The sequence below is a fragment of the Canis lupus genome, chromosome 8 (assembly GCF_048164855.1).
Source record: "Canis lupus baileyi chromosome 8, mCanLup2.hap1, whole genome shotgun sequence".
In the NCBI taxonomy this organism is placed as follows: domain Eukaryota; kingdom Metazoa; phylum Chordata; class Mammalia; order Carnivora; family Canidae; genus Canis; species Canis lupus.
This window is the reverse complement of record NC_132845.1, coordinates 75,395,484-75,417,090: the sequence shown is the minus strand read 5'-3', so window position 1 is coordinate 75,417,090 and position 21,607 is coordinate 75,395,484. Positions and strand designations below refer to the sequence as shown.

The 21,607-nt window shown below is 47.7% G+C and overlaps 1 protein-coding gene across 3 annotated transcripts in view; it reads right to left on the bottom strand.

Moving 5' to 3' along the window:
* Positions 1-21,607, bottom strand: part of GALNT17 (polypeptide N-acetylgalactosaminyltransferase 17) — a 438,022-nt gene that overhangs the window by 227,917 nt on the left and 188,498 nt on the right. For all 3 annotated transcript variants that reach the window (XM_072837560.1, XM_072837561.1, XM_072837562.1), the window contains one exon: positions 10,035-10,201. In XM_072837560.1, the coding sequence (XP_072693661.1) occupies positions 10,035-10,201 (167 nt within the window). The remainder of the gene's footprint in view (positions 1-10,034; positions 10,202-21,607) is intronic.

Here is a 21,607-nt window from a genome sequence, read left to right as displayed (position 1 = left end):
CACTGAGTGGGGCACTTGACGGGATGAGCACTGGGTGTTATTCTGTATGTTGGCAAATTGAACACCAATAAAAAATAAATTTATTATAAAAAAAAACATGTAAAAGCTCCCATCATCATTAGGATTCAAAAAAAAAAATGTAGATTTAAAAGTATGTCATGAGACGCCTGGGTGGCTCAGGGGTTGAACATCTGCCTTGGGCTCGGGGTGTGATCCCAGGGTCCTGTTCCAGGCCCAGGATCAAGTCCCACATCGGGATCCCTGCAGGGAGCCTGCTTCTCCCTCTGCCTGTGTCTCTGCCAATCTCTCTATGGCTCTCATAAATAAGTAAATAAAATATTTTAAAAATATATTTTATTTTTTTTTTCATTTTTAGAAATTGTTTTATTTTTTATATTAGAGTTCAATTTGCCAACATATAGCGTATCACCCAGTGCTCATCCTATGAAGTGCCCCCCCTCAGTGCCCTTCACCCAGTCACCCCAACCCCCCCACCCACCTCCCTTTCCACTACCCCTTGTTCGTTTCTCAGAGTTAAGAGTCTCTCATGTTCTGTCACCCTCACTGATATTTTCACTCATTTTCTCTCCTTTCCCTTTTATTCCCTTTTGCTATTTTTTGTATTCCCCAAATGAATGAGACTATATAGTTTGTCCTTCTCCAATTGACTTACTTCACTCAGCATAATACCCTCCAGTTCCAACCACGTGGAAGCAAATGGTGGGTATTTGTCGTTTCTGTATACCTAGACCACATCTTCTTTATCCATCATCTTTCGGTGGACATTGAGGCTCCTTCCACAGTTTGGCTATTGTGGACATTGCTGCTATAAACATTTGGGTCCTGGTGTTCTGGCGTTTCACTGCATCAGTATCTTTGGGGTAAATCCCCTAAAAATATATTTTAAAAAAGTATGCCTCTTCTCACTCATCAGAACAGTAAAGATGAAAAGGATAGAGTCCGTAGGATACAGAGAAAAGACACTCCTATATCCTTCTCATGGAACTAAACCACATATCTGGAGAGCAATTTATCAATTCATATTAAAAGTTCTTAAAAATTAATATGGAATTTTGGGGATAAGAAGATGTATTTAACTCATGAATCTGAACTGCTTCTACTCACAGTCACTGAAAACCAGAGTAGAGGGATTTTTAAGAACAAAATAGGATAGAACCACACATACCCTTCTAAGAAAACACGAGAGGAGACACAGAGCACAATATTGGGGAAGCTGTGATTGGTAGAAAGCACACAGACAGTTGTGTGGCAACTGACCCCAAGCTCACTGTGGGAAACAATGAGATTCAACTCAATTTACACCAGAGAATCCTCAAGAGGCAGTGAAGGCAAGAGCACCAGGCCATTTGCAAGGGAACCAATCACTAGACCCCCCATCCCTGCCCCATGCCCCCGCCCTGCGACCCCTCTGCTGTCAAAGCCAGCAGTGATCATGAGCAGACAACAGGCTCACTGGACCTTGGGGGGAGACCTCTGATGTGGGAGACAGAACCCAAACAGCAAAGAGCAAAAAAAAAGCAACCGTGCAGGGAGAAAAACCGAAAAACAAAGCACAAGACAAAATATTATTAATATCCTCCAGGGGATAAGAAAACGTATTGCTTCTATTAAATAAGAACAATATGCTATAAAAAGGAACTCTCAGAGAATAAAAATGAGCACTTGGAAGTTAAATCATGATAGCAGAGATAAAAAAAACTGAATAGAAGAGAAGGAAGATAAAATTGAAGAGAGCAAACAAAGCAGGGCAAAAATATAAGGAAAGATAAGGCGGCAGAGAAAAGATAAGAAAATTAAAGGTTCCACCCAAGAGGCTTAATAATGGAAAAATGGGGGAAAATAGCAGAATAATAGGAGACGCTGAAATAGAGAACTGAGAAAAATGGGGAGGGATTATCGATGAAATATTCCAAGAAATCTTCTGAAAACTAATAGACATTCGATTCCAGATTGAAGCCACTAAATGTAGCTTAAATTAAATTAAATTTAAATTAATTAAATTAAAGCCCAATGGACAAAAACTGACCCACACCAAGGCTCATCATTGTGAATTTCAAAAGTCAGGGGACAAAATGAAGATTCCACTGGCTTCTGGAAAAGAAAAAACACAGAAAGGATCAGAACTCAGAATGCATTTGGTTCTTTTAAAAAACACTGAAAGAAGATAATGAAGCAAAAGCATCCAAATTCTGAAAGAAGGTGATATCTATCTCAACCAGGCGATCAATCACAGAAAATTAGGATAAAGCTTTCTTCAGACATGGATGATCTCAAAAGAGTTTATCTTCCTTGCAGTCCTTCTTTTTTTTTTTTTAATTTTTTAATTTATTTATGATAGTCACAGAGAGAGAGAGAGAGAGGCAGAGACACAGGCAGAGGGAGAAGCAGGCTCCATGCACCGGGAGCCTGATGTGAGATTCGATCCCAGGTCTCCAGGATCGCGCCCTGGGCCAAAGGCAGGAGCCAAACCACTGCGCCACCCAGGGATCCCCGCAGTCCTTCTTAATGAAACTGCTAGCTGTTGTGTTTCACCAAAATAAGCACAGAAACCAAGAAAAGCATAGAGTCTAGCATAGGAGAGGGGTCAAAGGAGGTCCCCAGGAGGAAGGTAAGGAGGAACTCCTGGTGACAGTGATGTACAGCCACCACGGCCAACTGTCCACCGTCAACTTGAGGCAGACCCATAGAGACCTGCCATTATGCTCTCTCCTGCAAACATACCCTATTTTTAAACTGAGGATAGATTGTGAATGAGACAAGAACTTTTAATATGAGTTGATAAATTGTTCTCCAGATATGTGGTTTTGTCCCATGAGAAGTATATGTGTCTTTTTCTCTGTATCCTCAGACACTGACTCTTACTAATCTTTGTCATCTTTGCTGATCTGATGAGTGAAATGATGTCTGAATAAGGATAGATCATCCCCATTCTTCCCTATAACTGGATATCCTGGCCACAGGCTGACAGTTTGTGCTCTCTCTCTCCACGCCTGCTGCCTGGATCTGCTGAGGACATTCATTTCATCCCTAAGACATGGTCTGCTTGGACCTCCTCCTAAGAGTAGGCCATGTACCTTGATGAGGTCACAGGCAGGAAACAAAGAGCAGACATTCCTCTTTCTAGATTTTTGCCTTATATCCAGCACTGGTCCACACAGTAGCCTGCCAGATATCCCCACTGGGGTGAGCCCTGTGTTTCCCCGAGCTCACTCAGGACTTAGCTGTCATCTCCCAAAGAGCCTTTTGTAAACAATTAGGATTAGCACATGGGTCAACGCTCTTGTTCCAGACGTGATAGGATATCAGGCATTTGGTAAAAAGTACATTTCTAGAAATAAAGGAACCAGGAAAACTGAGCAAGAAAAATAAACAAAAGGCATCCAGATTGGAAAGTAAGAATAAAATTATCCTATTTGAAAATGACATGTTATTCTAGATAGAAAGCTTTAAAGAACACACACACACAATCAGAGCTAATAAATGAATTTAGTAAGACAGAAGAACACCAGATCGATACAAAAAAAAAAACCCAGCTGCATTTCCATATATAAGCAATGAGTAGTCCAAAAATGAAATTAAGAAAACAATTCCACTTACAACAGCATCAAAAATAATAAAATATCTAGGAATAAATTTAACCAAAGAAGGCAAGCCTTGTACATTGAAAACTACACAACATTGCTGAAAGAGATTAAAGAAGATCTAAATAAACAGAAAGATTCCATATCATGGATTGGCAGGGTTAATATTGCTAAGATGATAATAAACCTCAAATTGACCTATGGCTTCAATGCAAAACTTGACAAAATTCCAACTGCCTTTTTGCAGAAATTGACACACTGGTCCTAAAATTCAAACATCAACACACGGCTCCCAGAATGGACAAAACAATCTTGTAAAAGAAGAATAAGTTTGGAAGACTTATCTCCTGGTTTCAAAACTCACTATAACAGAAGAGTTACCAAGATAGGGTGGTACTAGCCCAAGGATAGACACGTAGATGAATGACATGGGATTTAAAGTCCAAAAATAAACCCTCACATTTTCAAGGCAGTTTATTTTTGACAAGGATGCCATGATCATTCAATGGGGAAAGAACAGTCCCTTCAACAAATGGTACTGGGACAACTGAATATCCTCATGGGGGAAAAAAATGAATTCAGATCCCTACCTCAAACCATATACAAACCATTCACAATGGATATAGAGCTACATGTAAGAGCCAAAACTATAGGACACTTAGAAGAGAATACAGATGTAAATCTTTGTGACCCTGGATTAGACAATGGTTTCTTAGATATGATACCAAAAGTTAAAATACTCAAAAGGAAAAATAAACAAACCAGACTTCATGAAGATTAAAAATATTTGTGCATCAAAGGACACTATAAAGAAAGAGAAAAGACAACCCACTGAATGGAAGACAACATATGCAAACACATTTGCAAAAAATACTTACAGAATATATTCACTAAGAGTGTGTACCCAGGAGACATAAGCAATTACAACTTAACACTAAAAAAACAAATGACTCACTTTAAAAATAGGCAAAAGATTTGAATAGACATTTCTCCAAATAAGATAGACTAATGGCAAATAAGCACATGAAAAGTTGCTCAAAATAATAAGTCATCAGGGAAATGCAAATAAAACTACAAGCTATCACCTCACATGCACAAGGGTGGCCATAATTATTTTTTAAAAAGGAAAATAACAAATGTTGTTGAGCATGTGGGGAAACTGGGACTTTCATACATTGCTGGTAGGAATGCAAAATGGTGCAGCCACTGTGAAAAAGTGGGGAAAACAGTCTGATGCTTTCTCAAAAAAATGAACCATGGATTTTTCACATGACCTGGCAATTTTACTCCTAGGTATACACCCAAGAGAACTGAAAACATGCCCACACAACAACTTATACATGAACATTCATAGCAGTATTATTCCTAATAACGGAAAAGCAAGAACAACCCAAACATCCCTCAACTGATGAACGGATAAATAAAATGTGTTAGATCCACATAACAGACTATTATTGAAACACAAAAAGGAATGAAGTAGGGGGTCCTTGGGTGACTCAATGGTTGAGCACCCGCCTTTAGCCCAGGTCGTGATCCTGGAGCCCCAGGATCAAGTCCCGCATCGGGCTCCCTGCATGGAGCCTGCTTCTCCCTCTGCCTGTGTCCCTGCCCAACCCCCCCTCTCAGGAATAAATAAATAAAATCTTTAAAAAGAAAACAAAACAAAAAAAGGAATGAAGTAATGACCTATGCTACAACCACATGGATAAACCTGGAAAACATTATGTTAAGCGAAAGAAGCCAGACACAAAAGGCCACATACTGTAGATTTCATTGATCTCAAATGTCCAGAAAAGGCAAATTTCATAGAGATGGAAAGTATCTTGGTGGTTGCCCGAGGAACTGGGAGAGATGGTTAACAGGTTCAGAATCTCTTTGGGGAGGTGAAAATATTCTGGAATGAGGGAGTGCTTGTAGGTACAAAATACCGTGGATATAATGAAAGTCACTGAACTATATATATACTCTTTATAACAATGCATTCTATGGTATGCAAATTATAATCTCAGTTAAAAGTAAGGGAAAATGATAAAGGATGGCCATGACTCAGTGAGTCAAGAATCATGATCTATATAATTCCATGCACCTGAATTCCTTCCCCCTCAGCATCTCAAATAAAGATCAAGGCAAAAAATGCTGAGCACCTAAGCAAAGAAGTGGCTTAGGACATGGCCAGGTAGGATCATGTTCAATGCTGAGAAATGGCACAGAGAGAATGAAAAGCCTTCCAGTCTTCAGTGATGAGAAAACTGAGAAGAGGCAAAGCCCTTCGCTGACACAGGAGATAAGAACAAGAAGCAGGTTTCCAAGGCCAAGAGGGGAAGCTGGTCACTGGACAGACCGAGTTTATGGTTCAGAGGGGCCCTGAGCCAGCAAGGAGGCAGAGGACACAGGTCTGGGGCTCAGAGGAGAGGCCAGGTTGCCCTGCGTAGGAAAGATGGATTTGGATGTTGTTGAGAGCACACACACGGGGGGAAGTGCCCGTTGTGTCCTGATGGTCAGAAGCATGAGTGATCAAGCAGGAGTCAAGGCAGAGGAGACAGTGGTGCTGGGGCCTCAGGAGGAGAAAGTGCCAGGAAGGAAGCCACCAACTATGCCAGCTGTGGCTGGCTCAGAACAGGAAAGTGCCCACTGGATTGAGTGAGCAGTGATCACTAGCCAATTTCGCCCAAGTGACCTCAGTTTAATGTACACGAGCACCAAGAATTGCATCTTACTTTAGCTTAATTTGGGCCAATGTCAACATTCAACCCAAATGAAAGAAATCACTTTTAAAAAACAAAATCCAGATGTCTCGGGATCTGTGTACACAAGCAAGTCAGTGTCTTTTCCTTATTTATCATATTTATTCACACATTCTCTGAGCTAGGACCTCCCTCCCTCCCTCCCTCCTTTCCTTCCTTCCTTCCTTCCTTCCTTCCTTCCTTCCTTCCTTCCTTCCTTCCTTCCTTCCTTCTCGTTTTCCTTTCCTTTCCTTTCTCTTTTTTCTCTCTAAGATTTTTCTGCATTTATCAGAGATTAAGTGAGAGAGAGAGCACAAGCAAGGGCGGGAGCAGAGGGAGAGGGAGAAGCAGACTGCCCTACTGAGCAGGGAGCCCAATGTGGGGCTGGGTCCCAGGACCTTGGGATCATGACCCGAGCTGAAGGCAGACCCTTAACCAATTGAGCCACCCAGGCGCCCTTTTTCTTTTTCTAAAAAAGTGTTATTTTTCTTTAATGTATATGATAGCATAGAGATGAGAGATCATAGTTCCCACCTGAGCCAGTCTTGACCAGCCTGAGAACGGGCCCCTCTACCCTCATGAAAATTATGTTTACAGATTTTATTTATTTATTTAGATTTGTTTATTTTAGAGAGAGAAAGAGACAGAGTGTGGAGGAGAGGGCCTAGGGACAGAATCTCAAGCAGACTCCTCGTTGAGCACAGAGCCAGACAAGGGGCTTGATCCCACAACCCATGAGATTGTGACCTGAGCCAAAACCAAGAGTCAGATGCTCAACTGACTGAGCCACCCAGGTGCCCCAGATCTTTTTTAATAAAAGGATGAATATTATGTTTCACAGTCCAGGGGGGAGACAGGAAGAACATTAACTTGTTTTTACCATAGGATCTTAACTATGTACACATGCATTTAAAAAAGGGGGGTGTGGGGGAATGAGCACTTGTCTCTAGGTAGTCTGTATAGTATTTGTATTCTTCAATTACAAGTACCTTTTGATACATTCAAATGTTCCTGCAAAGGGCATGCATTATTTTGAAGATCAGAAAATGTGGTAAGGGCTGGGGGAAAAAAATGGTTTAATCACACACAAACAGAAGGTAAGATGGGATAATATTAATGTTAGATGAACAAAATTCAAGGCAAGAAAAAAAAGTATGCTTTTAAGATAAAGAGAGCATTACATAATAGTGACAACCACCACTAATAATGAAGCCACGAAGATCCAGATCTGCAGTTACCAAAGAAACTGACAACAAGATACAGAAATCAAACATTATTAGGAAGATGGGAAGGACTAGTCATTGTAGGAGGAGATTTTAAAACACTATCATCAAAAAGACTTAAGAAAACAAACTCAGACTCTACCTAAATACACAAAATTGATGTCTGGCAGGAATTCAGTTCCATGATTACAGTGTGTGGGGGTCTTTTCAAGTGTATATAGAACATTTACAAAACTCGATAATACTAGTCACAAAGAAAATCTCAACAAAGAAAAAAATCTGAAGTTCCTGTTCCAATTAAAGAGAAGGCATTTCTGGCCTGGAGAAAACAGAGAGGCTAGAGCCAAAGAAAAAAAGAGGGAACCAGAGTTAATATAGTCCACTGGGTATTTGGGGGGCAGGGGGAGCAGAGACAGAAGAGGGTGAATGGGAATTAGCCTTATGGTCAGACTGGACTGAATACCTGTCCCACCCTGTTTCTCACCCACTAACCAGCTTCACTGAGAGCTGAGATGTGAACCACTGACATGGCACGTACATTTACCGTCCCTGCACCACCAGCATCAGCCCCACCTCAGAATTTGGGAGAAATGCAAATTCTCCGCCATACTCCAGACCTCCTGAAACGGAATTTCCTCCAGGGAGGATGCCTTCCCTTCCTGGTCCTACTTCCCCATGTCCCCAAAGGCGTTCTCTCCCCATCACACATCAACCAACACACTCAAATCTTTTGTCTCAGGGTCTGCTTCCAGGGGAACCTAAAATAAGACATCTCCCAGGGACCATGGCTTGGTTCTGGTTGAGACTGGCTTGTACTTCCAGGTTTCCTCCCTGGCTGGGCCCTGCCAATATTTCCTCAGGGGAGGGAGCCCCACTGGTAGTGAGTCCTCATCCCAATTCAGCCCAGAAGAGACCACTCACTTTCTTTTCTGGATTTGCTGCTCTTCTCTGCACTGCCTCTAGCCACAGCCCCCACTGACCCTTTGCCAGCCCTGTTTTTATTCATTACTCACCCCAGGCTGGACAAGGCTCATCGAAACCAAGTCCCATCCAGCACTGGGAGGCCAGCTGTGCAAGACACAGGGACACCACCTGCTACGTGCTTCCACAGGGGAATGGCAGCACAGAGCAAGGGCCTTGGGAAGGCGGTAAAGGATCCTCTGAGGAGGGCACACATCGGGGACACCTGGGGAACAAGTGGGTGGACTTAGACCAGCAAATGAAGGGCACAGAATTGGGGGTTCCTGTGCTGCAGCAAGAGATCCACAGTGGGCACACAGGGAGGCTGCAGGGAGGGCTCTGGGAACCACATCAGGGAGACAACGTCACGGCTTCAAAGAGCTGAATGAGCCACATTCACACAAGAAGACTATCAGTATCTCACAAGAGACTACGTTATCTACAGATAATGAAATGGCCACAGGTAAAAAGAGAAAACGAAGGATGTGAGAAATACAGCAAATGACCCATCAACCCTCAACATCTGGAGGCCCCCGCGAAGGCAGCACCCCGACTGGCAGACTGCCCAGCCCAGGTCCCCTGGAGCCCTTGGTGTGACAGCCAGCCAGCTCGGAAGGGGCAGCGGGACCTCTGGACCTGGGCCGAGGACAGGTGACGGGCTCTGACCAGAGCTCCTGAAGGTAATCAGCCTTCACACAGCGTTGTTCCTCCCCAGGAGTGCACTCGGGGTAATCCTTCTCTCCTCAGCACGCTGAGAGCAAGGGGTTTAGCCTGTCCCTAATCCTTATGCAACAGATAAGCCCCCTTGGCTGAGCAGGCACACTGGCTGGCTTTCCTTTATGTCCTCAGCTTGTGGGGGTTTCTCCCTGCCATGAGCATAGTGCATTTTGGAGGCTAAGAGCCAACACAAAGGCACAATTAGAAGACCAATCTCCCCACCACCCCCTCCACCTCTCGCCTTGACATCAGCCTTCCCCTACTTGTCTCTGAGAACCTCAGAGCATTTCTGTTATTGCCACCCAACACGGGCTTGTTTTTGATTTTTTAAATTGAGCCATCATTGCCTACAGGGCTGAACTCCGAGGCGCCTGTGCACACCGCTCATTTCTGAAACCAACGATCATTTTGGGTGCAGCGGCCCAGAGGGGCCTTCGGATGCCAGCTGAACGGCTCCCATTGCAGGACGCTTTCACTGTTTATTTTACCTCCTGGCAGTGGGGTTGGGGGGCGGGGAGTGTGGGCAAATTCAGCCCTTCAGTGTCAACATGTTTAGGTAACATGTAGGGAAGAAATGAGTTTAGACATGAGGCTGGTCATTTATCCTTAAGAGCCACGAGGACGTGCAGTCTAATGGACCAGCGTTGGCCCACATGTCTTCCTCAAAACATCTCCTGCTCCCATTGCGCAGGGGACAGGATGCAACAACACGCAGGCTCAGGCTCGCGTTACAATGCACGTGGCACTTCCCGACTGCTGACACCGTGCATGGGCATGTCCCTCCCCCAGACAGCTTGGCCGCCCCTTACCTTCGTCACTGTTGTCGTCCACCAGGATGATTTCCTTCAGCAGGTGTGTCGGTGTGTGATTGACAGCACTGTGCACGGACCGCAAGATCACCGACAGGGCCTCGTTCACGAAGATAAATATGATGGAGATCTGGGGCAGCTCCTTGGCGTACTTCAGCTCCTTGCACCTGTGGGCAGAGGTGGCGGGAGTGGAGTCAGAGGAAGGAGGAAGGCAGGGGCGCTGTGGATGGACACATGGACATGGCACACGTCCTCACAAGGTGTGAATCCCTGGGTCCCTCTTGGCCCCTCTGGGCTAAAACCTGAAGGGATCCGGTCCCAATTCTCCCAAACTTACCACTCCAAAGGAACCAGAAGCATCTCCCAGGTACATTTACCGTATCATGGGCTGCCTATGTGCCCGTACACGCCACCCGATCCCACCTCAGGGCCCACCTGCCTGACTCCCCATTGGGCGCCTGCATTTCCTGGCCTGGAGCCTACCTAGCTGCCACCTAAGCAATCTCCCTGCCCCCATCTGCCAGGAGCTGACGCATAAATACCCAGCTGGCTCACCCCTGGAGCAGGTGGACTCAGAGGGTGGTTTACACTGACTTCCAGAGATTTCCCCCCCTCACCCAGTGGGATGAAGCTCCATCACGCACAGGGGCAATCTGCACACTGCATCATTTAGGGGTGCCTTCCCTTCCAGGTCCTACTTCCCCATGTTCCTAGTGGTGTTCTCTCCACCTCCCAAATCAACCAGTGCACTCAAATCTTTGTCCCATAGTCTGCTTCTGGGGGAACCCAAACTAAGACATGTACTGGAGACCCTGCCCTGATATGCACATGCCAATAATCCTAATCAAGGGAGCAGGCCTTCTGCCTGCATAGGACCGTGTTGCCTGACACAGCCCGACCCTGCGGGCGGATGGGACCCCTGTCTATGGGGTCCTCCTTCATGGCAACTCTCCCATCTCTGAAAATAGGGTGAAAGAGAAGAGAGTCCTCTTCACGCAGGCTGGACACGGGAGTGTAGAGCTCTGGCCTCCCTAGAGCTCCCAGCGACACGAGAGGTGGTTTAATGCCCAGGGGACACGCTCTGCAGGCTCAATCACAGGAGCACTGGCGCCCTGTCCCAGGGGGACTGGAGAATTTGGTCCTGTGCTCAGGCTGAACCACGTTGGGAATACCGAGTGGAAACTGCGCAGAATGGAAGGGCAAGCTCAGGCATCTCCATACGTTTTCCTCCTCCTTGCGTGAGACTGAACAATACATAGCACACATGTTAGAGGAAGAAACAAAGGAAACCAGGTGAAGGAATGGAGTGAGAAGGGAACAGCATTGTGGAAGGAGCCAGAAAAAAGGCTGTTTTTTATGCGGAACAGCTTGGGCTGTGTCAGGCCATATTAATCATGCAGGCAATTTTCGGAAGAAAATAAAGTTTTGTTACAATCTACATTTGTGTCTCCTGGAGGAGACTGTCCAGGGATCCATTGATCATGGAGCCTCATTTTTACCACGTTGCTGTAAATTCACTTCTGGGGGCTGCCAGGGAGATTAGAATGGTTATTGACGGGCTTCTGGGCAGTTGGCAGGAATCATCCCATTTGCTGCGTGGTGATCTGAGGGAGGAGGGCACCCCAGAAGGTCCCTCCGAGCCCCCTCGACCGCCCTGAGCCTGGCAGGCCGGCAGCTGCTATGACTCACCAGCCCACCCACGTGAGCCACACGCTGTACACACTCACTTATTGCGAGCACTCCTCCCTCGGGCTGGTGTCTTTGGCCCCTTGTTTTTAACACCTTCTGGCTTGGAATTAAGAAGCCAAAAGACCAGATTGCATCTTACCAGCACTGCTTTCACCCACAGGCAATGGGGTCATGATGCAATCAGGACTCAGGGGTGAGTCAAGCATCTCCACTGGAGCACGCAACTCACCCCCACCACCACCCCCGCCGTGAAATGGGAAACATGGGAGCCTCGAGGGAGGAAGGGGGGACCTCCTCCCGCCCCATTCAGTAAATCGTGGAGGAGCAGGTTTCAAAAATGAGAATCACTCTGTCACGCACTGGACATGTCACCTGCGCACACTGTTCATATTTCTTCATCTCTTAAAGTGTCAAAATAATCCACACCACACCTAGCTGTGGGTGCCAGGCTAAGATCCCCACAAGGATCATTTCACAGCACCGTACAAATGCAACGTACCAACTCAAGGAAAGACCCAGGCGGCCTGCCTGCCCCACGCTCCCACTGTCCCCTTCTGGCTCCTCTGTTCCCTTCTGTGTACTCCCTATCACCATGAGCCAGGCTTCCAGAGCTTTCACTCAGCCCAGACCCTTCCTGCAGGACCCACCTGGGATTCTCCTCCCAGGCCTGGCCTATCCAGGCCTCTATCCTTGCCCAGCTTACAATTCATCTCTCCTGTGCCCGATGCCCTCAGGGTTTCACAGTGGGCAGACAAGATGAATGCAGTCATTATTGTGAAAATCCGCATTCTTTCTTTGGTCTTTAATGTCTAGGGAGGTGGACTCCGCCTCAAAAAAAATAATAATAACCTTAGCTGGCTTATTGCCTGCTATGTAGAAAATGTACAGAATATGCTGGAGAGATGGGCACTGCATGCAGTGTTGTGGGTTTTTTTTTTTTTAAGATTTTATTTATTCATGAGAGACACAGAGAGAGGCAGAGGCATAGGCAGAAGGGGAAGCAGGCTCCATGTAGGGTGCCTGATGCGGGACTCGATCCCAGGACCCCAGGATCATGCTCTGAGCTGAAGGCAGATGCCTAATCACTGAACCACCACTTGCCTCGGGCACTGCAGTTTTGAAGCAGTAGGGAGTAGGTGCTGACAGATCCACAACCAGATACCCAGTGCCCAATGGCAGAAGAGGAGTGCGGGAGGGAAGATTAAGTGTGGATGGTGCAGGCAAAGAGAGAGGCTCACAGGCCATAGAAATACAGAGAGAACACCCAGAGAAAGGGAACAGACATGGCTCCTACCCCCTAGCAGTTGATCCTGAATTCCCGCTGTGGCCTGATGCCCCTCAGAGAGGTTACCAAACCACACACATCCGGGTGTCCCACCTTGTACACAGGCTAACATGAAAGAAGCCCTCCCGGTCATTCCCAAGTCCCCACAGAACTGAGTGAGTGGAAGCCGCTCTGTGCCCAGTGCCCCGGTGATGTGCATGGTACTCTTGGGGTGGCCCAGTGATGGCTCATGTCAGGCAGCTGGACAAATGGACTTGAGCATCAGCTCACAGCTTGGCTTCTGGCCCCTTCTCTACATAATGGAACATATGAAATCAGACATGTTTCCTGCCCATCCCCCTCTCCCGACCGCCTTCCGGGCTACAAAATCCAGGTAAGAGCAACCTGGAAGGCTGTGAGGATAAAGAAGAGCTTCTGGATCTGCAGATACCTGCAAGGTACCCAAGAATGAGCAGAGGATGGCATGCCACAGAAACTGCAAAATACTGCAAAATCCATAGCTGGGTATTGTGTGCTCCCTCTAGCAACACAGGCTTGGATCTGGGTCTGGGAAATCACACACTTCCTTTCAATCACAGGTCAGCGAGCAATGAACAATCTCTCATCTGAATGGAGACGGCTGGCAGGAAGGCTGTCGTAAAGTCTGGATAATTTTCAGTCCATGTGTAAGGCCCAAGGGGCTACGGGGAACTTCGGGCCCAGCCCTGTCTGCAGAGGGCTGATGGGGAAGCAGTCTGAGAGAGAAAGCAGAGACAAGTAACCAACCAAGCGAGACCTCTCAGACACCTTACATCTGTCCTGTCTGCCTGTCCATATATCCACAGGCCTGGGATACTTCTGTGAACTTGGTAGCTCCCCGAGGGTAATGACTGTCTCCCCCTCTCCCAGAGCCCTTGGCACTGACGTCACTTAACAACAAGAGTGTCGGCTACCTCCCTTCCTGGATGCTGAGTAAAGGGAGGAGATCTGGGGAGAACAGGTCACCTCAGAACCCACGAGAGAGGATCACAGTTGACACAACAGAAGGTCACAGGCTAGGCCTCCAGAGGAGAAGAAAACCAAGCCCAGAGAGCAGCTGGCCATGCCCTGTCACAGGCAGACCCCTGCCTGTGAACCCCTTTTAAAAAGGAGACGACTCACATGACCCCAGTGCGGTACAGATCAGAGGGACCAAGTCACACTTGTGACCCAGTCTGTCAAGCTGGAAACAAAAAGATGATGCCCAAACATCCCCACTGTTGTAAAAGACCTTAGATGCAATGTGGTCCAGAAAGCCTCAGGAAACTTAGAGATGATGGAGATGATGACGATGATGATGATGATGATGATGATGATGATAATGATGGTGATAACCAACATTTATATAGTGCAGGCTATGTGCCAGAAACTTCTGGAAGCTTCAGTAGACTTTTCTGTCTCATTGAATCCTCACAGCAACCTGCCTATGAAATAGGCAGTATTATCATCCCCACTTCACAGATGAGGAAACTGGAGGTGCACAGTCACTTGCTCTGAGTCACACAACGAGCCGGAAAGGCAGCAAGGGTGCCTGGAAGTGAACTTTATCATCTGATGTTAGACTCTTTCAGATGCCCCTGTCTGACCAAGGCAGGGTGTAGGAGCGCTGAGGTGAGGACTCCCCTTCCAGGGCCAACCCAATCTCTCCCAGTCACTCAGATCACCAGGACGGTCACCATGTGGCCAATCTGCAGGGCATTCCTGGCTGCTCACCATCAGCTCTGGCTCTGGGTGCAGTGATGCCCCTCAGTCTCTGCGCAGTGTCACCCCACCCTAGTGAGGGGACAGATTAGTAAGCACTGCCCAGGCTCTAATTCTGCTGCCGGTACCCAAGACTCCTGGGTTTTGCAGCTAAAACACATTCAACACTTAAAACAAGGCAGCTTGTAACACAATGCAGTAAATGCTAAGTGCCAAACGGCTGTCCCTACACCAGATGTGACTGATGGACTGAGCTGGATCAAGGGGACAGGGAAGAGGAGCCATGAACTAGAAAGGTGGATCAATGGGTCAAACTTACATGGTCAAGAAGAGAGGGCGGGATGGACAGTAAGAGCACTTCTGAGCACACAGAGGCACTAGGATCCCCTTCTTTTTATCTTCCAGGGCCTTCCAGAAGAAATCTATCTAACCTTGTTTAGAGATGGAGCAGTAAAGAGTCAGGTCTTGGAATCAGAGACTCACATCAGGCTCTGCAAATTCCTACCAGGCTGATTCATTTTCATTTTCAAAGCACACCAAAAACATGCATAAGGTCACAAAGGTCAAATAATAAAGGTTCTTTGCAGCATGTGCCAGCAGCATGGAGTGAAACAAGAGGGAGGAAGAGTGGGGAGTCAAACAGAATACGTGCTTTGAGTCAGAAAACACCACCTTGACCCCAAGAGCAGCCATGCTCCAACAAGCAAACTCTTGAGGATGTGACAGGCTTGGGGCAGACACATCTTCACATCCACTCCATCTGCTGCTGTGAGCCGATGTGAGAGGTGAGGACTCCTTCTATGACTGCCCGTCTACCACCATCACATCCACACAATATCAAATCTGCTTCCAAATGGAAGGTCCAGGTCCAGGAGTGTCTCCTTTTCAAATTCTGAATGTGCTTTATGTTTGAGAGCAAATCTGGGATGCACCCCTGTGCCACTATCCCCTGCACTTTGAGAACTGGCACACCCGTTCCCCCGACCTGGATGGCCACATGTGTCCTTGGCTTGGCCACACTCTCATTGATCCAAAGCAGACACACTTCATGTATACTCGACCGTCGCAAACTGAGAGGCAAAATTCCCAAGAAAGCACTGGTGTGGCCCAGCCACTTAGCAATGGGATTCATTTTCCAAACAGTGGTGTCCAGTTGCCAGAGAGAGGTGACCAGGAAGGAGAGGCAAGTGCGTCAGCCCACCTCTTAGCCGCTGCCCGAATTCCGAGTCCACATGCATTAAGCAAATGTTTAACTGAAGATGTGGCTGGTGTGTGCCAACTCAAGCTCTACCAGGCCATGGGTTATGATCAACCAGGAACAGAAATGGGTCTCCTCCTAGGAAGCCCTACTGCAAAAATGCCCACATTCCTGAGCCCAGAGATGGCCATGAACATTGACACTACACATGCCAACTGGCACAAAACTTCAGAGTACTCCACACGCTTTCTATGGCACACCAGCAACAACTTCACTTATTCTTCAACAAGAAGACAAATTGCTCGCTCCCATCTCCCTCAGGCTCAATGTGGATGTGGGGCCAGATTATGAAGTCAGATCCCAAAAGCAAGTCTAACTGACAGTGATGCTCCATTTTATGTGTCAACTTGTCTAGGCCTTGGTATTTTGGTCAAACAGTATTCTAGATGTTTCTGAAAGTACTTTTGTATTTTATTTTATTTTATTTTATTTTTTGCTTTCCCTAAGAAAGTGACTCTTTTTTTTTTTAAGTGGCTCTTTTTTTATTTAGAAAGGCTAATCTATCCATTTATTATTTTTTAAAGAGTGATGTATTTGAGTGAGAGAGCATGAACAGGGGAAGGGGCAGAGGGAAAGAATATCCAAGTAGACTCCCACAGAGCACAGAACCTGAGGCAGGGCCCCATCTCGCAAGCCATGAGACCAGGACCTGAGCTGAAATCGAGTCGGATGCTTAACTGACTTAGCCACCCAGGTGCCCCCAAAGTACTTTTTTTTAGATGAGGTTAATATTTAGATCAGAAGGTTTGGGTCAAAGCAGATTACCCTCCAAACTTTGGGTGGGCCTCATCCAATCAGTTGAAGATTTTAAGAGAAAGAAGATCGAGGACCCCCCAAGGAAGAGAGAATTCCACCAGCAGACTATCTTTGGAATCTAGCTGCAACATCAGTTCCTCCCTGGGTCTCCAAGCTGCTGGCGAGCCCTGCAGATTTTGGATATGCCAGCCTCCACAATTACGTATGCAATTCTTTGAAATAAGTTCTCTTCAGCTCTCTCTCTCTCTCTCTCTACGTATCTATTTACATCTATCTATAGACGTAATTATAGACGATAGAGATAGATAAAGAGACAGAGAAAGTCTCACACTGCAACCGATGACAAGACAAAGCCAAAGTTTCCACTATCCACGGATCCCTCTCAGAAGAGGGCCCCCCACCCCCACTCTGCTTTTACCACTCCCCGCTGGCCAATCTCCCTGTGGCAGGGAAGGGTGCCCCCTACCCCACGGAAGAACTCAAGGCCACCAGCAGAGATTGCCAGAAATGGTCACCGGCCGATAGCATCAGCAGCAGCAGCATCCAGCAAACGTGCCGACTCTCGACCCAGAGGCCCTGTGAAGCTCCAGAGCGGGGCCTCTGCAGGTGGCCAGGTGAGGCGCTTCCGAGTCCTGCCCTCCACCGCGAGCGTGTGCACGTCCAAACTGAGTGAGCAAGTCAGACACTCCCGGCCTCTCCCATCTAAATGAACAAAAGCCCCCTCCAGCAGCCTGATTGCCGGCTCTCTTCTCCTCACCCCCACTTGCCACCTGCCCTCCAGTTCCTCACTCCACTCTCACTTGGCTTCAAGTCACCCTATGCCACTACAGCTGCTCCCGGTGGCTTCCAATGACATCCACGTGGCCAGAAACCAGGGAAACTTCCCACTCTGGCCTCGGGTGAGCATCGTTTCTGCAGGATGTAACACTGTTGCCTCTCTGCTTATATAAACACGATTCACTCTTGGATGCTGCACACTCCGGGTTCCCCTGAGCCCCGCCTCTGCTCTTTCTCCCACGCGACCTGCCCTGGCCGCCCGCTCTGATTCTGGGTGGCCTCTCTGCTAGTCCTCCAAATCCCCAAACTCCTTAAGCTTCTTTCTCCACCCTCCAATGGTCTCACTTTACAGACTCTGACTTGGCTAGAGTCTCTACCCAAATCTGTGGCTCCAATCATCACACTGGCAACTTCCAAACCCGCGTGACTCACCTAGACCTTGGTTCAAGCATCAACTTTCCGTAGGACATCTGCACCCGGACATCTCATAAGCCCCACAAATTCAGCATGCCTAAAATCGACACCTGCTCCATCTGAGCCTTCCTGTCTTCATTGCAGCGCACCCTACTCTCTCTTTTAGGGGTCAAGCTAGAATCATGACACATTCACCACGTCTAGTCGGTCATCAAATCTGGAAGACTCTGCCATCTTTAGGATTTCTTTATGACACTCTTCCCCCCGCCCATTTGGACCCTAGCTCCACGTCTCATCATTTCCCTCCAGAATGACACCAAAAGTCACCTACTGGTGCTCTTTGTCCTGCCTGACCCTCTGCAATTCAACCTTGTTCTATCCACTGCACTGATGCCAGCATGACTTATTTCCTTCCTTCCTTCCTTCCTTCTCAATACTATATTTTTAAGTAATCTCAACACCCAACGTGGAACTCGAACTTACAACTCTGAGATCAAGAGTCACATGTTTCACCCACCAAGCCAGCCAGGCACCCCCAAGATGATCTTCCTAAAATGCAAATGGGGGGGACACATGGGTGGCTTAGGGGTTGAGCCTCTTGCCTTTGGCTCAGGGTGTGATCCTGGAGTCCCTGGGATCAAATCCCACATCGGGCTCCTGGCAGGGAGCCTGCTTCTCCCTCTGCCTGCATCTCTGCCTCTGTGTGTCTCATGAATAAATAAAATCTTTTAAAAAAATGAAATAAAATGCAAATGGGATCCGGCACTCTTCTACTTCCTTGTCTCTCCACTGCTTTCAGAATCAGATTCAAGCTCCTTGGCTTGGCACCCAATTCAGCCCCATCTCATCCCTCTAACGTCATCTTGTCCCTCACTTCCTCCAACTACTGAAAACCATTTGTACTTCCCAGAACCAGGAATGCCCTCTCTCAATTCACACTCTTTCTTCTCTACCTAAAATGCCCTTCCTTCTGCCCCACATACCCATCCCCATCCAGCCCCCAACCTTCCAGCATGTCCCCCCACCATGCTCCCCCAGCCGGATGCCAGGTCCCGTCCTCTGTTGTTTTCTCTCTTTCATGATGCAAGCTGCCGTCCTGAGACCTTTAACTCTCTTCTCTCCCATTTCAAAGCATCCATGACTGGGGGCGGGGGGGGGGGTGGGGGGGGTGGGCGGGTTCTTCATTTTGTTTCCTCAGAGCCCAGCACAGTCCTTGGCAGATAAATGGTTACCGCACGAACAAATGAAAACCCTCCTACCTTGCCTATTTCTTCTCTCTGCTCTTTTTATGATCAAAGGCCTCCCTTATCTCCTCCCAAATTATAACATGGCACCTCCACACTTAAAAAAGATCCCATCCTGAACTCAACTGCCTGCTGTCTCCTTTGATTTACTAATCAGAACTCAAATTCCAAAAACCTAAACCATTAACCAGGCCTATATTCCTTTTTTTTTTTTTTTTTTTTTTTCTGCTTGCCTCATCAAGCCTCTCCTGTAATCCAAGGAAAGAGCGGTATCATTTTTAGCAACAGCAGACCTTGCAAAACAAGATGTGGGGCTGAGCCACTCAGATGTACGAGGCCCCTGTGCCGGACCTCTCATTATAAGGGAGAATGCACACTTTGCTGAGTGGTTTAATTTCCTGAAGTTGAGCTCTGCACTTCATCCAGGAAGGAGCATCACACCTCATTAGCTCAGTTCCTGCACAGAGCAGCCTGTGGGACAATCTGCCTACTTCAGCACCTGAGCTCCGTGTGGCCTGCCCATCAGCCTTACTGGGGCAACTTGCACCCATCAGGAGGCCGCTGGCTCCATGCCTGGCACAGGTTCCTATCTTGGGGTCCAGAGGGCCCTCAGGAAAAGCCCCCCAAACTGAATGCAAGATGTTGGGGTGTAGGAGGATTTATTTCTACTGAGGTGAGAATTCATGCCTCCCGTGGGCTTCCCACAGAAGCCTGGCAGGAGGGGGCCAGAGGGCATCTGCAGCCCGTCTGCAGCCCCCCGTCCTGGGCATGAACCTGCGCCAGGCCTGCGCCCTGTTCTCAAACACTGCCCCATCAACAGAGCTCAAGTCCTCCCCTGCCAGCCTACTTCCTACAAACATTTATTTTGGAATATTCCCCAAGTCATTTTTGAGTTTTGAGCTGATTACGTCCTGGCTCCATGGCAAAGGTGCATTCTCCTTCCATGGCTTCCTGGGAAGTCTTTCGGAGTCACAAAGAGCTGCTTTTGCAAAGACAAGGTTATTGTCTTTAGCTAGAAAATCCATGAGACTCAGCTATCCTTGGCCAGGTGGCAGCGTGTCTCTTTCTGTCTTCAGAAGGGCTTTGTTGTTTGTTTGTTTTTAAGATTTTATTTATTTATTCAGGAGAGACACAGGGAGAGGCAGAGACACAGGAAGAGGGAGAAGCAGGCTCCCTGAGGGGAGCCCGATGTGGAACTTGATCCCAGGACCCCAGGATCACAACCTGAGCCGACGACAGATGCTCAACCAGTGAGCCGCCCAGTGCCTGGTTTGGTTTTTTCTTTTTTTCTTTTTAATGAAAAGGGTTGATTCCCCTTCTTTAACCCTCAACCCTGACCACAGTCCCCTGCTTAGTGCAGCACGGTTTTTCTAGAAGGGAAGGGAGGAACCATACACAAGAGGCCGGAGGCAGGGGGAGCCAGGGAGGGGCCTCCTTTGGATTCTCAGCTGCAGATGGATCTATCTGGCTATGAGGAAGCTTATCCTGTTACAGTCAATGGACAAGAACAGAAAAAGAAAAGAAAAACCCTAGAGTTTCATTAAGCAATGGCTCAGGAACAGAATCTCTAAAAGCAATTAGGGGTAAATGAATGCAGACAGTTTCAGGCCAGAGCTAAGAAAACCTCGGTGCACTGAAGACCCAGCAGATGTGGAGTTCTTCACACATGGGATCCAACCCATAACCTTCCAGAGGGGAGCCCCGCGAAGGGGGATGCCTGATTGCTGCCGGAGGGCCCAGATACACCAGGGAATGATGCAAAGTGGAAATGATAAATAGCCAGGTTCTGAGGCCCCACAGATCCAAACTGCAGGCAATCGGAGTCCTCAGAGAAACGGAAGGACCTGAAACGCTCTGCTCTCAGCCAGAGGGTCACCCCTCCACCCGCAGCCCCTCACAGAGCTCCAATCTGGAGCCGCAGGTCATCTTCTAGAACGTCAGCATGGCACTGAGAAACATCTTACTAAGCTGGCTACTTTTCCTTTCGATGCTCTGGCCAAGCTGGCCCGTCCAGCCCAGGACGCTGACCCTGAAAACACTTCTGTTGATTCCCACATCTGGCCACCCCTGTCCCTGGTACTCTTGTCCTCCACCCAAAAAGTCTTCCCTGGGGGCAGCCCCCACCCCCACCCCGGTCAGAGTCACATCACATGCCAGCTGCTCCCCCCGGCCCCGCTGAGTGCCAACCTGACCCTGCCATCTCGGTCTGAAAACGCCTTCTCCCTCCCTGGCGGGCCGGAGCAGTTGGGCAGATTTTGTCAATCCTGGTGGCAAAATGCATTCATTGCTCCTCACCCCACAGTGTGTGCAGGCCCTCAGTCACGTGACTTCGAGGTTCTTCTCACCAAGGTGGCAAAGTCGATGTCCCCACACATGGGATCTGGGCGCAGCCACATGATTTGCTTTGACTATCAGGACCAGGTGAAGGGCT